Genomic DNA, 24055 nt, shown 5'->3' with positions numbered 1-24055 from the left:
TAATTTTTTTGTAGTCCTATAGTGTGTATTCCTCTAATTCAAGACCATTACATCTGTTTGTGGTCTTGCAGAGCATTCTGTAACTTGATGGTTACCCACCAATAGGGTACAAGCATATTCTCCTGTGGAAATATAATTGTTTAGTTAAGGGAAGGGGTATGAACGTTTGGACAGTATTTATTGTGGGACATTAGAGCACATCAGACATATCGAATTGCATTCTGATTACGAAGAATGGCGGCCTGATATCAAATAATTTTGATTTTTTTAAATTCGCAATGTAATACACATTTTATGGCAAATCATTAAAAATTCATATTTTTGATATTTAACAGTACTCGAAGTAAACTTTATAAATCTGATGATTTCTACCTAAAGTGTATGTAGGTTGGATGAAAAGCCGACGATCAATTGAAAATTTTGACCTTTCGTATTGAAGATATGGATTTTTTTCCCAAAACACCAACAAAAATAAGGTCTTTTTGGGAAAAAAATCCATATCTTCAATATGAAAGGTCAAAATTTTCAATTGATCGTCGGCTTTTTCCTCCCAGCTACATACACTTTAAGACTATATCATTAAATTTATAAAATTTACTTCGAGGACTGTTATATCTCTAAAATGTGAAAAATATCAAATTTTAATAATTTGTCATAAAATTGTATTATATCATGAATTTCATAAAATGAAAATTATTTGATATCAGAAAGACATTCTTCGTATTCAGAATGCAATTCGATAGGTCTGATGTGCTCTTCATGTCCCACAAAAAATGCTGTCGAAACGCTCATTCCAGTTCCCTTAAGGTTACATGCCGCTCGAAAAGTTGGTTGGTCACAAAAATATATTATTTTAGTGATTTATTTTGAGTGATAAACAATGCTAGCTATCTGAAATTTAAACATTGCTAGTCTTTGTGGTAGGAAGTTGTGACAGATGTGGCGACTTTTTTCACAGAGGCCTCAAAATTTTTGGGGTCGGGGGTACCATCAGGTAGGAAACCTTAACTAAACAATTGTTTTTCCATGGCCTAAGAGTAATTAATTGCTTTAATAACATTTCAATATCATGTAAATATGTAATGCTGTAGCACTAATACAGTACATTTTCATGAACTGTTTGAAATATTGTCAAAAATATATCTTTTCAGTCTCTCACTTGGCCATTCATTCATTTCAATTCCTCACAAGAAAGATTGATTTTGTTTACAATGTTTTTATATGACACATTTTGGGTTAAATGTTTAAAGTAAGAGCGATTTCCGGTATTTATTTAAACTTGCAGCTTGTATTGATAACTTAATTGCAGCAGATGAAAATAAAACAAGAATTTGACATATTGTTATAGTTTGTAATTGTAACTTTTTATATGTACCTTATTCAAGCATTAAGCTATCATATACTGGAAAAACCAAAGGTTTAGCATACCTGGTTCTGAAGTTTTGAAGTTTTGTGATGTGTATTTTCCTATGTATTTTATTGTTTTTTTAATATATGTTTGCCATTATCTCAATTCAAATTTGCCGCTTTGGCCTCCATGGACCAGATTTTGTCACATTAGGCATGATCACACGGGAGCTTACCTCCGTGTTACCGTAATACGGAGGTAGTGCAAGGTCATGACTTAACACGGACACTTGTCCACACGGTCCTTCCTCGTGGTCTTTAACTCTAAGCACTCCGTGTTAGCTGCACGGCTCGGTCTTTACTTCGTGGTAAATATAGGAATTTCCTGGAAGTTTTATTTTAGGGCCGTTTGCTATACTGCAAGTACACTGTGGAAGCCGATGTCTCTTAGTTTCAGGGCAATTATGTCCTACACGTGTTTTTTAGCTGTTATTTTCTTCTCCATTCAATTTCTTTGTCTTTCAAGACACTAATATCAGCTCTTCCGTTTCTTCTTTTGACCAGTTTAATGTTTTGTTTTGTTAGGTTTTTTTTTTTTTTTTTTTTTTTTTCGCTTTTGTGGTGCTTCTTTTATCATGTTCATTCTCGGTGAGAAACGGAGATAAATTATTGTGAATTTATGCTAAAGAAATTCAAAATACTGCGAAATTGTAAGTGTTGTATCCATAACGTCAAGCTTACCCCAGAATCTTGTTCATACGGACACTAACACGGAACGACCGCTTCGTGTTAGCGCGCTACCACAGAGATTTCTCTGTGGTAAATCTTCTGTGTTAAGCTTCGAGGTAGTTAACACGATACTTGTTCAGACGGTCGCTAACACGAAGCTACCTCAGAGGTAGTTTCGTGTTAGCTTAACACGAACTTACCCCTAAGCCCGTCTGAACACGGCTATTTATTAGTAATGAGATGCTCTATCCTGCAACTCGTATCAGGTTCAGAGGTCAAGCATACTTACAATGGGCTATTCTAAATATGAATTTCAAGTAGGGTTACTTGATTGGGTGACTCCATTTGCAATCTACACTCCTTGTGTGGGAGATTATGGTCACATCTTCCATAGGGTGTGTATGGATTTCAACTGGAATAGTCCAATTTTTAGGTAAAAAAAGGTAACCCTACATTTTCTGTTAAAGTGAATGTCACATTCCCATCAACCAGTACCACCTGTTGGTGTTATACTTTATATGGTAGGCTTACTTTGTATATGACCATGGCCTACTCTATATTGAGACCACTGTTCCATTTCTTCAGCACAAGTTGAGTGTATAAATGACAAATTGAGGTCCCAGGCTTTATTTCGCTAATAATTGTGATGCAGCGTAAATACTTGAACCCACCATGAGTCCAACCACTAAAATACAAATTGTTTGATGGTTTATGATGATTTTAAGACTTAATTACACAGTATGTTGTAGTACTTGATGCAATATGCAAGCAAATTTTTGTATTCCAATACAATTTACATCATGGGCCATTTGAATTATATATTTATCTTCAGAAGAGCTGCTTGCATGAAAAAAAAAATATTGCTGTTTTCCATATTTTTTAGGTTTTCATAGAGGTTTTGCATGTAAAATTTGTGTGAATTAGCAAAATAGTGGACAAGTAGCAGATTTACTAATTACCCAGTTTACCCTTTGCCTGATGTGTGCAAAATGGGTACTTTGATTTGAAACAGGATGCATTGGATGCAATGATTTAAGAAATTGTACTGGGGGAGTGGTTAATGTGTCTGGTGAGGTCTTGATTATTTTTAACGATGTTATCTCACTGCACACTCTGTTTTGCCAATAAGTTAATTCGATAATTCAGAACAGAGTGCATTGTGGGTAAAATTTGTAGACGTGAAATGGGATATTATAATAACACAATCCTTCCATAGACGACTGGGGTGAAGAATTTTGATCGGAAATTCCTGTGATTTTGTTTTTCATTTACAACACTGGGAGGCCGGTCGAGTGCAGATCCGTCGGAACACGCTTTTCAGTACAAAATAAATGCTAACCTCATCGTGATATCATCCAAGCAGCAAAGTTCATTTCCCATTGAAAAAGCGTTATCCAACGGATCTGCAGTTGACACTTCCAAGGTAGGTTCAAACTATCTTTGTTTGTCGTATGAAAGTTCTGTGGGGACAATCAGACCCAACAATTGGTGTTTGTTTTTTTTAAATGTTCTTTTAAAAGTGCAAAGTACGTCACCATTGAAATACTGTGTGAGCCCGGCTGTGATATACCACCAGATTTTTACCCACAATGCACTCTGTTCTGAATTACCGAACTTGCTTATTACTGATGGAGTGCAGTTGCTGAAGATTTAATTCTACTGGTACCAGTAATGTCAAGTTGTATGCCAATTAGCAAGTAAAATTAGGTCACTGCCCATACAGAGTCCTGAATTTTTTCTGCTAAACTAACAAGATTACATTTCATCAATGCTTTCCCAAGTAAATGTCTTGCATTGGCCACCCTGGATAACCTCTGACGCCATTGTATCAGCATATTAAATGCTTTGTCTTCAGTCATGGCATAGTCAGAATTTATTGCAAATATATGGCAAGCTTTGAGTCCAAGGTACACACCAACATTCTTCCACTGTATCCCGACCTCTTCAGCAAGTTGTAGGAGCTCCACATCTGATATTGTTCTGGTGTCTGTTAATACATAAATGTATTAAACAATTATGTTGGTATTATGATATGAAGATGAATTGTGCTAAAAGTTGTTAATTTTTCACTCTCAACAATTTTAATGTTTCAATACCAGGGCCCTTACTGACAAAATTAGCTGATGGTTCACCATTGGAAAAGTTGGCAATGATAAAATTGAGATAATTGTAGGCAAAAATAAGAAGCAAAAATGCAATAAAACATCAAAAAATGACATGCATTGCACAAGAAGTTCACAACTTTGCAACCAAGTATGCCAGAGATAGGGGGATTTCAGTATCAGTAAGTGTAGGTGCTGAGCAAGTTAGAAATGGTCATTTTCAAACTTTCCGACATTGGTCTGAGTAGATCAGATCATGTTACATTATGAAATATTATGAAATCATCTATGGCTCATAAATTTGAGAACAGTCATGTATACCTGTTTATATTTCATGTTTCTGTGTGAAATCCCAACATGGCATTTTCAGCCAGTTGGTAGCCCTACCTTCCAAGGAATCATCCACTGCAGTTTCCTGAAACCATGATTTGAAAACCTCCGTCGTGACCCACACCTGTTGCTCATTGCATCTGATCTTTGTCTTGTTGAGGCATTCTTCTAGTGGAATTAGATGGTAGCATCTGGAGACTTCTGATGGAGGATGCAAAGCATTGCAGGGACAAGCTATGGAGAACTCAAACCTGATTCCATGAATCCAGGTTTCGGTCAGCTCATTGAGAGCATCAGCAAGAAATGTTTGCACCTGCAGAGAGATAGGGTACTGGGTTTAATTACAAGATGCCTTGTACAAGAAGCAAATGATGTGAGAGCAATCGAGCCTGTTGAAACTGGCAGCAGTTGCCATGGTCAAATTGAGAAAAATAAATATTCTATGAAAATGAGTATTTTGGTGCAAATTTGTTATCAAATTATAAATAAGGGTCTAGCTATTACAGGACTATTTGAGTTGAAATTACCTTCTTTCTTTAATTTTTCAGGAACATTTTTAGGCTTTATAGAGATACAAATTAGCTCAATAATATAGTAATGTGGATTCAGATGTGGGCAACTACAAAACACCTATCCTGTGTAACGGGTTGTATCTCAAAATTTTAGCCTTTATCATATACTGTTTTTCATCTTTTATGAATAGGGCTTCAAACACACCCAACCAAAATTGAGTGCACCCAAGGTTTCTTGTACTTACAGAAGTGGATGCCTTGGGATCTGGTTGAGCATCCCTGATGTTTCCTCTGTCTCGCATACCTACTGGAGATATCACAGGAGTCTTGCTTATTGTCACCTGAAATATACATATGGAACCACACTAAAGCTCAGTCTATATATTTTCATGTATTGGTTTGTGATGCAATTGCGGGAGGGTTGACATCATTGCCAAAATGTAGCATACATATCATTGTCTACAGGACAGATGAATTGTATTCAACCAAAGACAGTGTTCTTTTCCACTGTCTATGATTCAACATAATTAGAGCCACAGACACTCTCACTGTCAGGGGCACTTACTAAAAAAGATGAAATGAAAGTCTACATTTATAAATTTTTTACATGTAAGCATAAGGTGTATCTGAAGTCACAATTATCATAATCCTAAGCCAAAAGGTATAGATGGTAATATTATACAGACATTTGACAGAAATTAGTTGGTACAGGTGCATTGAGGGTGTGCTTACACAGTTGTCACTGGAAATGTTCAGTAGGTGCATATCAGAGAAAGGGTGCTAATTAGGTTGAAAATAGAACCCTAAATTTACCTTGATACAAACTGGCTTTGTAGTTTCCATCTTCAGTTGGAAATTGTGCTCATCATCAAGACAGAAGTTACCATAGCGATAGAACAGTTTTGGTTCCTCTCCACTCTGTTGCTGGGACCATCTGGCAGCATGCACAAGCAAACGATAGAATAGCCCATCTGAAGGAAAAAGTTTATGAATAGACATGAAGATGTGAATATTAGATTACAGTTTTGAAATGGGGGAAAAAGGTAATAATCAGGCACATATGTGACACAATCTGGTCCATGGGGGCCAAAGGCGGCAAATTTGAAATTGAGATCAAGGCAAAAATATGGAGTAAAAAAGCAATAAAATATATAAGAAAATAGACATCAAAAAATGTCATAGCTTTAGAAGCAAGTATGCTAGACCTTTGGTGTTTTCGATTTTGTTAGTGGAGCAGTTAGGCAAAATCTCTTATTGTCCTTTAATGGGTTTAATTACCTGGCAGGAATCCTAGGAAATCTATGTAGAATGTGGTGTTTTTTCTGTTGCCTGTGAGTGTCTGGTTCATTCTCTCATCAGTACAAGGTTGTAAGCAAGCTGGTACATAGTAGGCCTGACTAGCATTGCCCTGAAAATGATAACATATTATAAACCAATTGTTTTCATAAAATTTCATTCAGATTTCAGAGTGAATATACCATACATGAATTATATTTCCAGTTGTAGTTAAATGTGGGTGGTCCTGAATTTTTCATATTGTGTTATAAGGCCTACCATTGAAACAAATTTTGCATTTATTACTCCAGTGGTTTGGATATGAGAAGAGGAAATGTGTATAACAATGCCCCATAGGATATTACATACTTCTGGTGGTGCTTACCACCTTTTACCATTTACACCATCTAAACAAAACATACCTTAGGCATTAAATTTGACTAGGGTAATGAGCATAATGTTAGCTTTCTTTGATATCAAACGTTTTGGTGAGGAAATTGGGGGATGAGGCTGTTGATTGGGTCGCATGCCTTTAAATAAAGACACAGCAAAATTTAAGATATCTTGTTCCACTAACCTCTGTAGCATCTATTCTTGGACAGAGCAGATCAAACATCTCCATGAGAGATAAGAGTGCAGGCTTCTGAGGTAAGAGATCATGCCACATGTGATCAATAAGACAATCTTCTAAGATGCCTTCTTCTTTCAATCTTCTCCATTTGGTCTTCAGTGTAGCCCACTGAAAGAATGATATTTAGAGATTCAGGGACTGTCTTTTGGAATTTGCAGGAGAGCATTAAATTGCTCTTCTGGAGTCTTCAAGGATAGCTATTTAGAGCATTTACAATAGAATGTAAGGACCCTCCTTAAAGGAGAGATTGGTCAACTAAGGAGAGCTAAAATCACTCTCCTATATCAGATTTAATGAGAACAGTAGAAAGTGATCGCTCTCGCTCTCCTCAAAAGGCAGTCCCTGGATCTTGAGATAAACATTTTTTGTATAAATGTTGATTATTTGCCATTGAAATTAAACATTAGTATAGACTTTATAACTTGGTTACCTGTTGCTGACATGGTATGACTGTAATGATTCTCTTGAAGATATCAATAAGCCACTGTGGGTCCAAGATGACCATGTCTTGCAAATATCTATTGGTATTATCATCTCCTCCAAAGTATATGATGGTGCCAAGATCATGGTAGAAATGCAGCATTGTGAATACTTCTGTGTCTGATTGGATTCCAAGGTCTCTGCTCATAGCTTGTATCTGTTTATATAGAGATATTAAATAAGTTTAAAGACAATTAAAGCAGACCTAACAAAGTAACTTTCAGCAGTGTGTAGACTGATATGGGACTGTCGGTTTGACGTTAGCTAAAGAGTTAAACCTTTTCAGTAGTAATGCTGAATGAAGGTGCCATAGTGGTGTTGGATGCTATGCTGCTGCTCAACACAGACTCTTTAGCTAAAGTATCATTTGTTTTGTTATATTGCTGCGGTGTACTTAGAAGCAGCTATATCAATTTCTTGTAGTCATGCCCAGCCATTTCACTTTTGCTCCAAGTAATATTCATTGGTCATACCAGCAACAGAGTAAATTGATGTAGTCTTTAAGATTTGATTTTATTGAAAATTGTTTAGTTTCTGTTACTAATTCACCTCTGTCAATTTCATGTAGTGTTGACCTCCTTTTATGGCCTTTGCTACAGACTTCTCAAATTTGAGCCATCTAAGTGGAATGACTTCTCCCATGTATGGCTCCTGGCTTGCAGCAGAAATGATATGGTCCCTCAGTGAAGCCAACTGAAACAAACAAAGATTAAAATTGGATGGGAATAATACTGTTGCTGAATCTGTAGGGTAAACTATTGTTGAATGGCTATGAAACTGTTATTTTTATGTGAAAGTGTGGCACAGTGGTTAGGATACTACTCTCTTCTGGTGCATGAGGTCATGGGTTCAATCCCTGGTGCTAAATGAATTACCGGGTGTTGACACGGAGTTCACAATCTCTCACATATGTTGCTTGGTGTTTATCTCTGCATTTGGCTATTATTGGAGCTGGTGTCGATCACATAACATCAGCTGACTGTCTTTTACTGTAGACATATGTCTCCTGGATTGGTCTAAAGTTAAATGCTGCTTACCTCTGTATCTGCCTGGTCATTAAGCTGTTTTCTACAGCATAAAATCTGCTGACTACATGCTGTTCATACGGCTTACCAGAAACCATGTCACTTACGCTCTGGAACTTTGCTGCTATCTGAAAAAATAAGATGTTGAAAAATGCCATGAATCAAGACAAATTCCTTTTTGTCTCAACAATTTGTGATGTGAATAGGATTAAGAAATTATATATTATACACTTACCAGTCTTTTCCTTTCTTGTGGATCAATACTGATATCAGAACTATCTCTGTGAGTTCCCACAATAAATATTGGAGGTGATAGCTGAGGCTTGTTTGCATCATAGATTTGCTTGTTGGTCGTAGCATACGCAAAGATAGACTGCATCCAGAAATCCAAGAACCCAAGGCCTGTTAACTCATGGAATCGAGATTCCACCTGGGAGAAAAGTGTATGTTTAAGAAAATTAAGAAATGCTGTATTTGACTTAACTACAAAGATTTTCTATAACTATAAATAAGACATTTTGAACCACACAAAATTCATCTCTGAAAAATGGTTAATTATGTTGCTTACTCTAAATTGATCAATCCAAAATGACCTGATTAGCGAGTTATGGTTTAACGCATATCCTTCACATACCTTTTCGTTTTGTGGAGTATAAACTTTGACAGGCTTATTAAGATCAAGACAAAGATCAAATACAAGGATGTAGACGGCTCGGTTGGTTAGGAAAACCTGCAAAGTAAGAAAGTCACACCATCCTCATAATATAATGGAACTGCCTTTATTTATATAATTCCTGTCGATCATGCCACTGTTTTTCTATGTAATATTACCTCACAGGGAGAATGGCAATTTATTTCTTGCATTTACGGCCCTAGCTACTATGGGCTATTTGCGGGGAGGAGATAAGTTTAAAGTGACCGCTTATGGGTTCGAATTTCAACCAGCCTAATCGTGGCCCAGTGGTTAAGGCGCAGGTCTCGTAAACCTGAGGTCCTGGGTTCGATTCCCAAGCGGATCACTTTTTCTACTTGTCTCCTTTATTATTTGCGATGGCGAACCTGGTGAAAATTTATGTTTCTTTATATAATTCCCGTTGATCATGCCACTGTTTTTCCATGGAACTGCCTTTGCCTTGTTGGGGTATGCAAATAGTATCCTACATGTACATAAAATAAAGTGATATGAAAGTATATTTGATCAGCACTTTCTGTCAAAATATCTGTATAATAGCACTGATGACTGCAGAAACAGGTCTAAAGATTCAAATCCTGAAGACCTTGTTCACCTTGAATTGATATATGTTCCATTTTTCTTCTACTGTCATGACATACACACACCAAAGCTACCAAAAGGCAGTCTTTTTGTTGTTGCTTAAAAGTGGAAGACTCAATTGACAGCCTCACCCATCCCTACTAAAGTATCAAAATTGAAAGTTTTTTATATCCCCATTACCTGTCTAGATCTGGGATAGATTGTGTTTAGAAAGTATGTTTAAAAAAGTGATAGCAAGGTAGCCCCTGGAGCCACCGCTGAACCAATTTGATTTGAAACTTTGAATATTGACATGGGATTGAAAACACCATGTGAGTGTTGGAATTGAACCACTCACCTTCACTTAATAAACCAAGTTACTTAACTGAATATTTACCTGATGTGTCGTATAGTACACATCTTGGCCGGCAAAATCCCAAATCTGAAACTCTGAAACACCCTGGTGGTCAGTAGAAATATCCTGACTCAGTTCCAATTGCTGCAGTAATTTCTGTGATATGGTCTCTGGCACAAGAGTTGGTGGGTTTTCTGTAGAGAGTTTTAATTAAGACTAAGCAGGTTGAAAGGGATTGTATATTATACCTTATATTATGAAATTATAACATGGATATAGTACATTGCTTAAGTAACAAGAGCAGTTCTCGAACCACTAAAGCTGGATCATGGAGCTTGAGGCTGCTATACATAATACATTTGCGATGTGCAGTTCATAAAAGCATCAAAACAAATGGTGAAAAAGACTATACAGTGAAAATTACCCAAGACAGTGGGTTCCATGCCAGGATATGACATTTTCAAGACCAAAACACAAGTCATTAATGGATTAATTAGTAAGAAAGTGACATTTGCACTTGTAGGTTACACCAGAGCTCAGCACAAATGTAATAGTACCCCAGAATAACACCTTACTTTGAAATTCTGCTTCAGCTTTGGTGTCATCAGATAGTTGTCTTGAGTCACTTTCATCTGCCAAATTGAACACTTGTTTTGTTTGATCTTCACCAAAATCTTGCATCAAGCTCTCTGTTGGCATTTTCTGTTGCTCTACTTTCTGGTCACTTTCTGATGGCTCTTCATTGCTACCAAGTTCATCTTCCAAGTTCTTAAGTCGAGTTGCCATTAAGGCACAGATTGTTTCTGTGTATTGATCATCCACATGTTTGGCAAAATCTGGACATATGATATGATGGAGACAAATTATTACTATTTAGTATTGAAGAGACATATTGGGTACATTCTAGTAAACAGACTAATGTTACTTGGCACTCACATGATTGCTAGAGAGCGTGATATTTTCTACACAGTTTCTTGTCAATACCGGTATTGTATATGGGGATGATGAATTTTGCATGCCTTCTTGAAGGTTATGGTTATTAAAGCATAGTCCAATGTTTTGCAGACATTTTTTATGTTGCAACGGACGCAGCAGCTAGTTTTCTGCATCTACCGTAGCGGCTAAATAAATTGCTAAAAATTTCGAGAAGGAGAACAAAAATCTGAACAAAGCTAATCACTTAAATTAGCCAATCACTGAAATGAAAATCATAACTGAGAACTGAATGTTGCTGCAGAGAATTGAAATTGTAACGTCTGTCGCAACAGAAAATCACTCACAAAGACAACAGACTACAGCCTTGCCTTAAAACACTCTACACCTAGCTGGGTATTGTTCAATAACTAAATTACATCTCATGATAGTTTGATTTAATCTCATAGTTATTTAATGAATATATATATATATATATATATGCTTCAGTCTAGCAGGGTGTAAGACAATGCGAGACACAAATTAATATATGCGAGGATTGGAAATAAACGATGCAAGCCTGAGAAATTAATATTTAAATGACCTCATAAATTTTTATGAATAATGAAAAGCAGCCTCATTCTTTTTAAGTCCTTAATTCTGAGCCCTGATCAACTTTTCAATGTCAGTTGGTGTTTTCAAAGAAATTACCTGTGCTGGCTCTCTCTTGTACTGTCCATGGATTGCCTTTGTCTGGTGAGACCTGCACAAATGTTCCAGCATCTACACCATCAGTAATTTCTTCAGATTCTTTGAAACTGAAATAAAATAAGGTCATACCCCAATTTATTTATGTTGTTTTACTTGAGCTGAAGTTTAACTAACAAGTGTCTGAATGACTTTGCTCCACCATACCTCATGGATACAAATAGTTTGAAATAAACTCCCACAAGATCTGCCTTGGACAAAACCCTTTATTTAAGCATTCCTTTTTGTTAATACCATTGGGTATAAGACTTTTGCTGTTGCTGCACCATTCATCTGGAACAGCCTACCCCTTGAGCATATGGGAAGCCACATTTGCCATTCTTTTCAAGAAGAATTCTGCTTATTTTGTAATTTACACTGACATTTTTTATGCATTTTTGTCTTCATCTTCATTTTATTAGCTGTGTGGTTTTGGAACAAATTCATCAGGTTTGGTAATTAACAAATTGAAAGAGTTTTTCATTTGTCAAAACCAATTTGAAGAAAACTTAATAGTTTTTTCTTGCTGACAGTAGTTCTGTCAGTGAACCTCCTTTATCAAAGCTTAATGATTGTGATGATCCAACAGCTTATGACTGGTGGGAAGTTATCTTAGAGATAATGGAAAAATCTTAGCGAGAGCGATAGAAAAGCAAGATGGATTAAAGAATCAACTAGTGGCAAATGGTGGTCATAGACCACAAACCTAGCTGGGGCGTGTTGGTGTTGTGGAGGTATTTGACACCTGCAAAATGTTCCAAAAATGTTCCCCTGGTCATGAGGTTTGTTGTCACCGAGTTTGAGTCCCGTATTCCTTACAGATGTCCAAAAAATACATTTATAAGATTTGACCTCTGCATGACCTTTGACCTGACCCCTGCAAAATGTTCCCCTGATCATGAGATTTGTTGTCACAGAGTTTGGGCCAAATACCCCTTACAGATATCCAGAAAATGAAATTATAAGATTTGACCCCAGATAACCTTTGACCTGACCCTTGCAAAGTGTTCCAAAATGTCCCCCTGATCATTAAGTTTGTTGTCACCAAGTCTGAGCCCCGTACCCCTTACAGATGTCCAGGAAATTCATTTCTAAAATTTGACCTCTGCATGACCTTTGACCTGACCCATGCAAATTGTTCCCCTGGTCATGAGATTTGTTGTCACCGAGTTTGAGCCCCATACCCCTTACAGATGTCAAGATAATGCAATTGTAAGATTTTGCCCCTTTAATGACCTTTGACCCCAATTCTGTAAGCAAGTTCTAGGCGTGGGGTATAGCCGATGCATATATGCAAATGACATCATTGTACTATATAATATGTGGCAGGAGAAGCATTTTGAAGGTATTTGGTTAAATACGGGAAATGCCCCCTTAATGACTATTTACCCCAATTCTGTTAAATACCCTATGGGCACTGGATATAGCCGATCCATATGTGCAAGTTACGTAACTGTAGGGTGTAACATGTAGGTGGAGAAGCATTTTGAAATTTATTGCCAGAAAGAAGAAAGAAGAAAGATCGGATAGCATTACAGTACCTAGCTGGGGGTGTAAACCCCCCCCCCCAGCTAGGTAATTCAGATCTGGAAGAGGAGGCGAGGAGTATATGAACAGAGACAAGGGAATCTACAACCTATGTCACAGTCACATGTACGATCCCCTTTTGGAGGCTGCAAGCCAGACTAACATTGCTACCGGAAGTGACATAACTTCCCGCCATCATAATCACAACAACGTCAAGCTTTGATAATTTTGGTGGTTCACTGACGGAACTGTCAGCAAGAAAAAAACTAGTAAGTTTTTTTAAATTGGTTTTGACAAATGAAAAACTCTTTGAATAAACTGGTGGATTTGTTGATTCTTTGTGTAATTTTTGCTTTGTTAAATGTTATCTCTTCTTTTTCAAGCTTTGCCATTGGTGTTTGAATTTAGATAATATTTTTTTGGCATAAGCATGTTATAAACACTTTTATGTGTGTATTTATGTATGTTACGAATATATGTATAATAAGTGTTGCACTAGAGAAGTGTAATGGATATCAATTAATCTGATTTTGTGTTTCAAAAAAACTGTAAACTTTGACCCAATCTTACATCGTTACATCACATACCTTTGTCCAGTGATGGTTTTCATGAGACTTGTCTTTCCAACTCTTTCTTGACCAACAAGCATGAGTCGAGTTCTGTACACAGATTTGGTACCATCTTGTGATGCCTTCAGGTAAGCCTCAAGAGCCGCTGGCCCACGAGCTAAGATTTCAGACGGTGTATCTGATAAACAGGAGAAACTTTTATATTGATTTATACTTAAAAGTGATAGAACATCAAATAACACCTAATTGTAAATGATATTCAAAATATGCAGGAATGTTTAAGCACAATTATTAGATTCCTAATCAATTATGTCAGTAAGGGATACAATTTGAGATTGCATCTGAGGCTTCAATCTTGTGCATTTTACAAACATGTGGTACATTATATTTCTTGATGTCTTCATAAGGCAGTATATGAAGGAGCATTGCAGCTTAATCAAGAATCAAAAACTCTCTTTAGAACTTATTATAAACACAATTAGTGGATAATTAAATCTGGTCAACCAGAAAAACTCACTGCCGTTTTCGGCCAAAACCTTTGGCCTTCAGCTGGGTGGATGATTTAGGGTCATCCAAGGTCAATCGATGACCCACAATTTAATCATCCACCCAGCTGAAGGCCAAAGGTTTTGGCCGAAACGTCGATGGTTCCATCTGACCAAAAGTGAGTTTTTCTGGTTGACCAGATTTAATTATCCACTAATTGATCAAATCCCAGATGACTGAAAGTATACACAGTGTTATTATAAACACATATTTAACTTATTTTTATGTATTTAGTATTAACATACCATGAGGTAGAAGTTCAATGTCTGTGTGATTTTCTAGGATTGCTTTCAATGCCAGCCTAGTAACTTCTGATTGCTCCACAAATTTGACTTTCTTGATACAACTAGAGGGATTCTGCTGAAAATATCCAACAAGTGCACCAACCAGAAGGTCACAGTGATGATGGGCACGGAAACCTGAAAAGTTGCGTCCTATGGCCGGTAATGCTATTGATTTTGCCTTGACTTTCTCTGCACAAGCCAAACTGTTGAGTAAAGCTGTTTTCATGAAGGTTTCTTGATCTGATGAGTCCATGTCTGGCACTACTGTCACTATAACAATCGTACAGTTTAATCCATCTCCAGGTAGTGTAAATGCTGAACCAATGTTATTGCGCTTTAATGGTAGATTGTTGTACACATTACGAAAGGTAGACCCAGCTGCATGGTATGTACAAATAAATAAGTTTTTGATTTTATTTGATTAGTAGGACATGCGCATGCACAGCACTGTGTGTATCTTAGCAACCGGCCTAGTATAGCAAAGATTGTTTAATCACAATCATGGTGTTTCAGTGATCTACAAAATAAACCTGTAAATATTCCAAAATAATGTGTCTTTGGGGAAAAGCAGAAAACAAGAAGGTCAAAAAGAATAATACGCATTGGTTAGGCCGTCGGGGAAGGTTGTGTGATGTTTATATGGTATGATAAATCATTAGGCTTGGTTTAGGGGGTGATATGGATTACATCTAGTCTCTGAATCAGTATCACCGGCATTTGTTTAATCAAAATCATGGTTTTTCGATTCCAGGCTATGAAGCGGCAATTCTGGATGAGGTTTGACTATAAAGTCCGTATCACCCCCAACCTCATCTCATACTAACTAATAATATTTATATTAACATGATGATTCTATGATACACATATAGCGTGTTTCTATTGAGTCCCCTGCATTTTACCGGTAAAACTGTTCGCCGTCAAATAGCGGCGAAAGGCGGATAACTGTCATTTTCCATTGCATGTTGTTTACCGGTAAACACTTTCGATGAACAGCGCCAATTGACACACTTTAAAAGTTTGCGGCGAAAGGTCGTGCACTGGGGTCAATCCTCGGGTCAATCGCAAAGCATTGTGGATTTTAATATTGTACTATTTTCTTAATTGTTTGGCTAAAAATGAGGTAGCAAACACGAGAAAAGAAGACTGAAGAATAATGTTTTTTTATTTTGCGTTTTCATTCGTTCTCGTGACATCAAATTACGCCATTGGGAAATCCCCCTCAGTGATATCGACGTGAGTACTCAGTATTGTTGCGCGCAAAAAAATAGGTCTTAGAATTTAATCTTTCACAGTTAATTTCGGTTAATATTCTTTTTAGCGAATAGTAATTTAACATCAACAACATAATATTAAATTCATGAAATCTTTCTAATTTTCTGAAGCACACACCGCCGCGGATCCGAGTTGATTTCTATTTATTTCGCATGCACAGCTGGATTCATCCGCTAGTGATGTTGTTGTTGTTGTTGTTGTTTTATTTCATGGCTTTTACTAGGGTCATAAATCATAACTCATGTTAAATATTTAGCATAATATGTATAATGCAAGGATAATGCATTATGAATATTTCTTCCATTTACTTTATTTATAGCACGTGAATTAAATATTTGTATGTGATTAGGCCTACGAATTTTGGCGAACGGAATGGTATATTAATCATGGTATAAACAAGCGAGCTCATTGATGATGCATAGGTCAATTTCGCGACTCAACTTCCGTTTTCTTCCCTGTATGCGCATTCAATCGAACGGAGTGAGTTTCTATTGACGTTTACGGTAGCGTCCCGCTATTTTCCTTCCTCAAGAAGGAAAACGTTCCCGGTAAAAACTCAGTTTCTATTGAGCAGAATTAATCCCTTTACCGTCTTTTTACCGGTAAACGGTCCCAATAGAAACACGCCTTTAGTTACTGCACAGGACTCCTGCATTTATGTCACTGACTCCATGAAATAAAGAATACCAAAGCTTTTGATTTGGGTAAGAGCCAGGTGTAAGAGAAAGTGCAATATTTACTTACCATGGCCATAGATATGACCACATAATCCATGTCCCCTCAAACTATTGTGAGTTGAGATTATCATAGCATCTGTGTATGCATAGAGGATGTCTCCACCGCTAAGTTCCACTTTTGGACCATCTGTTATTGTATATGAATCTATGTGTATAAACCTGTGGGAGGCTGCTCGTACTGTACAATATCAAAAGTAAACCAAAGTTTGTAAAATACACTTTAAAAAGGGCACAAATCAGGGATCTATATTAAATGAGTGCACATTTGTTTGTTGAAATTTCATCAAACTACAGAGTCTGCTGTTGACTGCTGCTTAGCAACAATGTTGCCAGATAATTTTTCTCTAACAGATTATCAAAAATGTGATATTAATTTCGGTTAATATTCTTTTTAGCGAATAGTAATTTAACATCAACAACATAATATTAAATTCATGAAATCTTTCTAATTTTCTGAAGCACACACCGCCGCGGATCCGAGTTGATTTCTATTTATTTCGCATGCACAGCTGGATTCATCCGCTAGTGATGTTGTTGTTGTTGTTGTTGTTTTATTTCATGGCTTTTACTAGGGTCATAAATCATAACTCATGTTAAATATTTAGCATAATATGTATAATGCAAGGATAATGCATTATGAATATTTCTTCCATTTACTTTATTTATAACAAGTGAGTTAAATATTTGTATGTGATTAGGCCTCACAATTTTGGCGAACGGAATGGTATATTAATCATGGTATAAACAAGCGAGCTCATTGATGATGCATAGGTCAATTTCGCGACTCAACTTCCGTTTTCTTCCCTGTATGCGCATTCAATCGGAACGGAGTGAGTTTCTATTGACGTTTACAGTAAGCGTCCCCCGCTATTTTCCTTCCTCAAGAAGGAAAACGCGTTACGAAAAAAACTCAGTTTCTATTGAGCAGAATTAATCCTTTACCGTCTTTTTTACCGTAAACGGTCCCAATAGAAACACGCCTTTAGTTACTGCACAGGACTCCTGCATTTATGTCACTGACTCCATGAAATAAAGAATACCAAAGCTTTTGATTTGGGTAAGAGCCAGGTGTAAGAGAAAGTGCAATATTTACTTACCATGGCCATAGATATGACCACATAATCCATGTCCCTCAAACTATTGTGAGTTGAGATTATCATAGCATCTGTGTATGCATAGAGGATGTCTCCACCGCTAAGTTCCACTTTTGGACCATCTGTTATTGTATATGAATCTATGTGTATAAACCTGTGGGAGGCTGCTCGTACTGTACAATATCAAAAGTAAACCAAAGTTTGTAAAATACACTTTAAAAGGGCACAAATCAGGGATCTATATTAAATGAGTGCACATTTGTTTGTTGAAATTTCATCAAACTACAGAGTCTGCTGTTGACTGCTGCTTAGCAACAATGTTGCCAGATAATTTTTCTCTAACAGATTATCAAAAATGTGATATTGAATTTCTTTAGCCTTGTTTGATGACAATATAACAAACAGTCCTGAACATCTTCAAGAGTGTACTTTTTTTGTTGTAGAATCTCAGCTCCACTTAACTTTGGTATTTAAATATGTTTGTTTTGTTTTTTGTTACTTTTTAGACCTACAACTTGTGAAGAAACTAGATAGCCTACATGTTGGATAAGTTGATTTCTATGACCACAAAGGACACTTAACAAAACCTGTTGATTTCTAGACTAATACTTTAGGTTAAAAACAGTTTAAGTCATATGAAAAAAATTGTGATGCTATATTAAAGCATTCAGGTAGGAAAATGTTTTGTGAGTTAGATGTACCTTTCATAGTGATTTGTTTATGCAGTTCGGTTGACACTTGTCGTACCACGCCAGGCCTATGAGTAACAAACAATACTTGCTCTATCTGTCCATAATAAGCTGTAACCACTTCTACCATTGTATCAATTATATAGTCATAATTGAACATTTGCTGACAAGTGAATACTGAGAATGCTATTGACTTTGCTTCTGAAGCCCCAGCCTGATCCATGCATGAAGTAAAGGGTTTTCTCAGTTCAGTTTTTGAAGGGAGAGCTGCTTGATTGAGGACAACATGGTAGAGTTGTTGGCATGGAAAGTCTCCTGGTGCTGTTTTTATGAGTGAGCCAACTGTCAGTGTTTTTTTGGAAGAAGCCTTGATTCGCTTTTGGAGATCATCACCTGTTGATTGAAACAACAAAATCTGATGGTACGTAAAATACTGTAAAAACTCGATAGTTAGCATATGTGCTTACTATCGAGCGCTTTTAAAACTTGCAAAATGAAGAGCCCCATCCACAAAAGTGTAAACGGTTTTGAGCAAATCATCGATACACACAGTTATATACGAACAAGTAAACCTGCAAATGTGTGTCTCTAGCTCAGTTGGTAAAGCGCCGGACTTCGGTTCAATTTCATGTTTTTAAAAGCGCTCGATAGTAAGCCCATATGCTAACTATCGAGTTTTTACGGTATGGTAAGTACCTTTTATATGCTTGCCATTATAGTAGACTTGGACATAAGTTCATAAATAATGTATTCTTATACTTAGACAATGAGCAAAACATCTTACCAGGCGGTACAGAACATGTGTCATGTGACATACAAGGCTGATGGTTATCAAGTACAAATTGATAAACAACTTACTTGCAGTGAAGTTTGTATTCAAGCTCCCAATGGATAACATAATGTTGCTAAGATAACAAAATTTAGAATTGTTTGCGAAGACTTCATCAGTGATTATGTTTTAATACAATGACAGCATCAAAAATGGCAATATTGCATCTGACCCCCCCCTGCATCTTACAAAGAATATATGAAAGTAAAAGTTTGTTTTATACATACCGTGGAAACATAGCCCATGGGGATCAACGCTAAGTCAGGTACAGCGTGGGCAAACTCAAAAATAGTGTGAGCGTACACGAAAGAAACCATGTCTGATGCTGTACCGGCATCAGCTGAATTTGAATACGCTTAGATGGCACAGGCATGGAAAATTCTAATCTGTTTATTAATTAATCTGTGGTTTTATAATTATACCTATGTGAAGATTTTTGAATGTGGTGGATAGGTATTTATCAGGCATTTAGAAAAAGTTTTCATGGTAACAATACAATGTTTGTGCATGAAACAAGTATTTTTATATACTGAATAAAGCATCAGTATGTGAACATGTTCCCATTTAATTCAGTGATATTATTCTTCTAATCTATCAGCAGGTCTGTAGTCATTTACTACTGTGTGACTGGCCTGGGTGCCGGGTCACCAGCCTGACTCAACCTCTTTCAAGCTGGTTAAAGAATCTACTGCAGCATGTAAGTTGAACTAACTCATGGGTTTTGCTTTTTATGAAAATGGGTTGTTAATTAGCAGTCGTTTGAAGGCATTAATTAGCATTGATTTTGTATCAGAAACTACCACATCAACCAACAAAGAGTTTAGTAGTTGATATATCTCAAGATTTTTACTGGTCAAATGAACTTGCTTATTGAGGAGGGATTTTGATGTTACAAAATTGTCTAGAATTTTGAGTGGTATTTTCATCATTTTATTGATAAACATTCCTTGAAAATATTGACAGGAATGTGTATTAGAATGGGAGTGTTTATTAGGCACACAATATTTTTTCCAATTGGGATGTTCCTAGCAAAACTATTTTATAAGAACTAAAGAACTTTTAAACTCATTTGCTTAAGAGCAGAAGTTTTTTTTTGTTCCCCAAACAAACAAAACCAAAAATGGTGATGGAAGCAAACCTACCTGAGTGGAAAAGTAGTCTACTTATTTCATCCCAAAACACTTGCAAATCTGGATCTAGAAATGTTGTGACCCATATGTCAGCATATGGTAATACTTGTGTCTGTAGGTCACACAGGTAGATGGTAGCTTTGCAGGTACTACTTAAATCGAAGCTATCACATTCTAATGGGCTCTCCTTTCCTGAAAGGAATAACAATCATATAGTGATTAAACTTTAACACAACAACTTTAACCCATCATCTGGTCGGGAGGGGAATTGGCCAATTCAGCATCGATTTTGCGACCCCTTCTAGCTATGAAAGTCAAAAAATTTGCGTGCCTTTCAGCACAAAATCATTTGAAAGATCAATTTAAGACTGATATTCAACTTCATTATCTATAATAAATTACAGAGTTGGAAAACTTTTCGTGATAAAAACTCGAACGGTGGTGATGCATTTGCAAATTGCATTTTTGCAATGCTAAGCATACACCGAGGTACGCTGCATATTCACCTCATTTTTTTAATTCTTAGCGATTAAAGTCTAAAAATGAGCAAAAACAGCCTAAAATACATTATCCAGGGTCCAAAATATAAGCATCGTTGTTTGCGCGTGCATTTACATGATGACCGCTAGTTGCACTGTTTTTCACACATATTTACGTGATTGTCTGCATTAATTGCACCATAATCCATACCATAATCAAATGAAAATTGAGTAAAGAAAGCGGGAAGAATAAACATGGAATATCAAAACGAATGAGGAGAGTGCATGGTGCCATGGGTTGGCGATATTGTTTAACAGCCACAAAAAAAATGTACATTTAATGTTTTTACATTCACATATTTGTTAACAGTTGATGGGGAAAAGGTACTAGAACTACAGGGACAGATAAAAGAGGGAGAAAGGATAAGAGGGATGTGAAGGTTTAGGGAGAACAGAGGAAAGAAGGAGAGGCTAGGGCAGGCATGCTATAGGCAAAATAACTAATTCTCGATCATGAGGGGATGTACCTTCTGCGTCAGCATACTTTTCATAGAATAACACAATCACACGACCTACATAACCAAACCTTGACCTTGCCTAGCAACGACAGTGTGATTGGTCAATTCTCAAAAGCTGTGTATGCGGCGTAAATGCCAGTCTTTGCATAGTACGCTTGACGTAAATACCTGTGCGTACCCAAGTTGGCTCTCATGATCGAGAATGAAATATTTTGCCTATAGGTGACAATGAAGAGGAATTTGATTAAAGTAAATTTAATAAAAAGGCTCATCAATCGTGTAAAATAAATTAGGAAGTTGGTAAAATTATTTTTAATAAAAACCTTGGAGGGTGATGATGCATTTGCAAATTGCATTTGTTTATGAACCGCGAAAGACGGGTGACCGCTAGTGTACTCACCACCACCAGTACCTTTGAAGTCAATCTGTTTTAAGTTTTGTAATTCAGACTTTCTCATATATTTGCCAGGTCGTCTTTTCCAGGTTTGTTCATCTGTCATCTTGATAGCGGTGCAAGACCTACATTGTAAATGAATGATACATGTATAAGAACTAGTGGAATATGTGTACATGGTCACATATAGGGGTGTTTGTTTGTGCGAGGGTTGTGTTTGTGCATTTGTAAAGACCTGTAAATGAGGGCGCACACCTAAAAATACAATGATACCCAAGGACACCCAGCTTCCCTTTCCTACCAGCGTATTGCAAACAATGTAAAAATGCATTTAAGATTTACTGGTGTAAAGTCAGGCCATTCTCAGTAGTATCGGGAGAGCGATTTGGCACAGCAGTCGTTCCCTCGCCTTGCACCACTGAGGTCCCGGGGTTCAAGCCCCTGTGTGGCCCAAGGACTCACGTGCACTTGGTTTATCCTGATTCAATGCTCGCTCTCGAAGGTTTTCTTCGGGATCTCTGGTTTCCTCCTGCTTTCAAAAAACCGGTGATTAGTTGTTTGGTTATCATAAGCTTCGTTCACCCAATGGAATTTGGGGAGCAGCACAGATAATTGGTGGATGTTACAATCTAAGTGCGGATAGGTTTGCGCCAATCCGGCTGCACTGGAATAAACTTTTTTGGAATCGGAATTTCAGCAGATTTGAAAAGCGGATTAAAATGGTACCCTAAATTTGTTACAAACGATTTTAAAACTAGCCCTTTTCATGAAAATCACTGTTTTTTGCCCCCTTAACGCGTCAAACGCGTAACATGCTCAACCAAGAAAAAACACCCCTTTTCACACGTTTTTTTGGTCATGCATGCTTACATCATTATATTTGAGTGGCCCCCCCGGGTAGGATGATTTATTAAATAATTTACACTACTCCAAATATTAATTTTACTCTAAATTATACTACATATGAATCCTAGGATCAGGGTTGAAAATCTTGAAATAATTACCTTTTTTTTTCACTTCTTTCTAATTATTTTGCTGGTGGTATGATGCCTGTTGTTTCCACATGTATGCTACTGCTTTATTCTGCTTTTGTACCAGTCATGTGTAGTTTATATCTACTTGGTTTGCTGTTATCTGGTGTTTTCATGTAGTCAATACTAGCTGTATGTAGGCCTACCACATGTACAATAAATACCAGGAAGTATTCGGAAGTTATCAGAGCAAGAGGAACTGGTCACATTTATGCGGGGTATTAATGCTTTCCTTTTATTCTGTTTCCTCTGTTCTTTCTTTCTTTCTCAAGTTCCTTTTATTACTTCCAAATTCTTCTCCTTTCTCTATGTCAGGTCATATGATGCTGTTTGATGTAAGGCCTAAAAAGACTTGATTTCAATATCTTAGACGTACTGCGGAGTCCATTTAATGTCGATTGTTGAGACAAAAATTAGTTACTGTCAAGCAAAAGTAACTCAAAATGTAAGATAATTCACAACGTTGCACCAGAAATTATTTATCAAACACATATTCATTGGTTGGTCTATATGGCATCAAATTGATTTTATTATTTCTTTGGTTGTCACTTATTCAGGTATAAATATTAGATTATATTTGCTCTTTCAACATTGATTGATTTGTATTTTTTATGCTCTGCGCGATTGCCTTCTATTCTTTAAATATGAGCCGATTCCAAAGATGTATCCCATTTTTAATACTTATAGTTTTTCTGTACCAGTGTGGTCAGTAAAATGGTAAATCTTTTTGTCTAGTTGTAATTCAAAATCTGAATTTGGTCAGAATTTGCCATTTTATTGCCCATGTGTGTGCATATGAAATATAGCAGCGAGAGGTCTGAATACAGCTTCTATTTCAATATGGGAAAATTATATATTATTTTCGGCAACTTAAAGGTTCTATACATCAAACATCTTTAGAAGTGATGGGTACCTACCGGTGTCACAAAGTAGGGGCCTATATCGGTACAAAACATCATTTTAAAAAGTAGGGTCATTGGGTACTACTACTAACAAAATGATAAGGGGCCATTGGGTATAATATTTTGAAAAAAGGGGGTCATTGGGTATTTTCAAAAAAGGGATCATCGAGTAGAAAACTTTCAAAAAATGGAGCAAAATTTTATTTTTTGTTCCAAATTTTCAATGCAAATTTCCTGAAATAAGTTTCTGCATTATTTTGTGGCATTTTGATGATACAATTCTAGAAATAAAGGGGTTCATTGGGTAGCCGCACCCACAAAAAAGGGGGTCATTGGGTGTAACTTTAAAAGGGGGGT

The 24055-nt window shown here is 36.7% G+C and overlaps 1 protein-coding gene across 2 annotated transcripts; it reads right to left on the bottom strand.

Moving 5' to 3' along the window:
• Positions 1-670: 670 nt before the first annotated feature.
• LOC140153030 (uncharacterized) lies at positions 671-21906 on the bottom strand. 2 transcript variants are annotated; one of them, XM_072175621.1, is made up of 12 exons: positions 21772-21906; positions 17730-17899; positions 16640-16810; positions 14585-15001; positions 13812-13971; positions 11662-11768; positions 10614-10874; positions 10081-10232; positions 9066-9161; positions 8667-8861; positions 8444-8559; positions 7960-8099 (listed from the first exon to the last, which is right to left on the bottom strand). In XM_072175621.1, exons 3-12 carry the CDS (start codon positions 16701-16703, stop codon positions 8087-8089), a joined length of 1581 nt encoding a protein of 526 aa, XP_072031722.1. In that variant the 5' UTR covers positions 16704-16810; positions 17730-17899; positions 21772-21906; the 3' UTR covers positions 7960-8086. The 2 variants fall into 2 exon arrangements, with proteins under 2 accessions (XP_072031723.1, XP_072031722.1); XM_072175622.1 differs by lacking the exons at positions 8667-8861; positions 9066-9161; positions 10081-10232; ... (5 more) ...; positions 17730-17899; positions 21772-21906 and adding exons at positions 671-4063; positions 4566-4821; positions 5266-5361; ... (2 more) ...; positions 6873-7034; positions 7357-7563 and having other exon boundaries at positions 7956-8099; positions 8444-8555.
• Between the last annotated feature and the right edge of the window lie 2149 nt (positions 21907-24055).

The sequence above is a fragment of the Amphiura filiformis genome, chromosome 5, assembly GCF_039555335.1.
Source record: "Amphiura filiformis chromosome 5, Afil_fr2py, whole genome shotgun sequence".
Taxonomy (NCBI): Eukaryota; Metazoa; Echinodermata; class Ophiuroidea; order Amphilepidida; family Amphiuridae; genus Amphiura; species Amphiura filiformis.
This window is presented reverse-complemented; position numbering and strand designations above follow the sequence as displayed.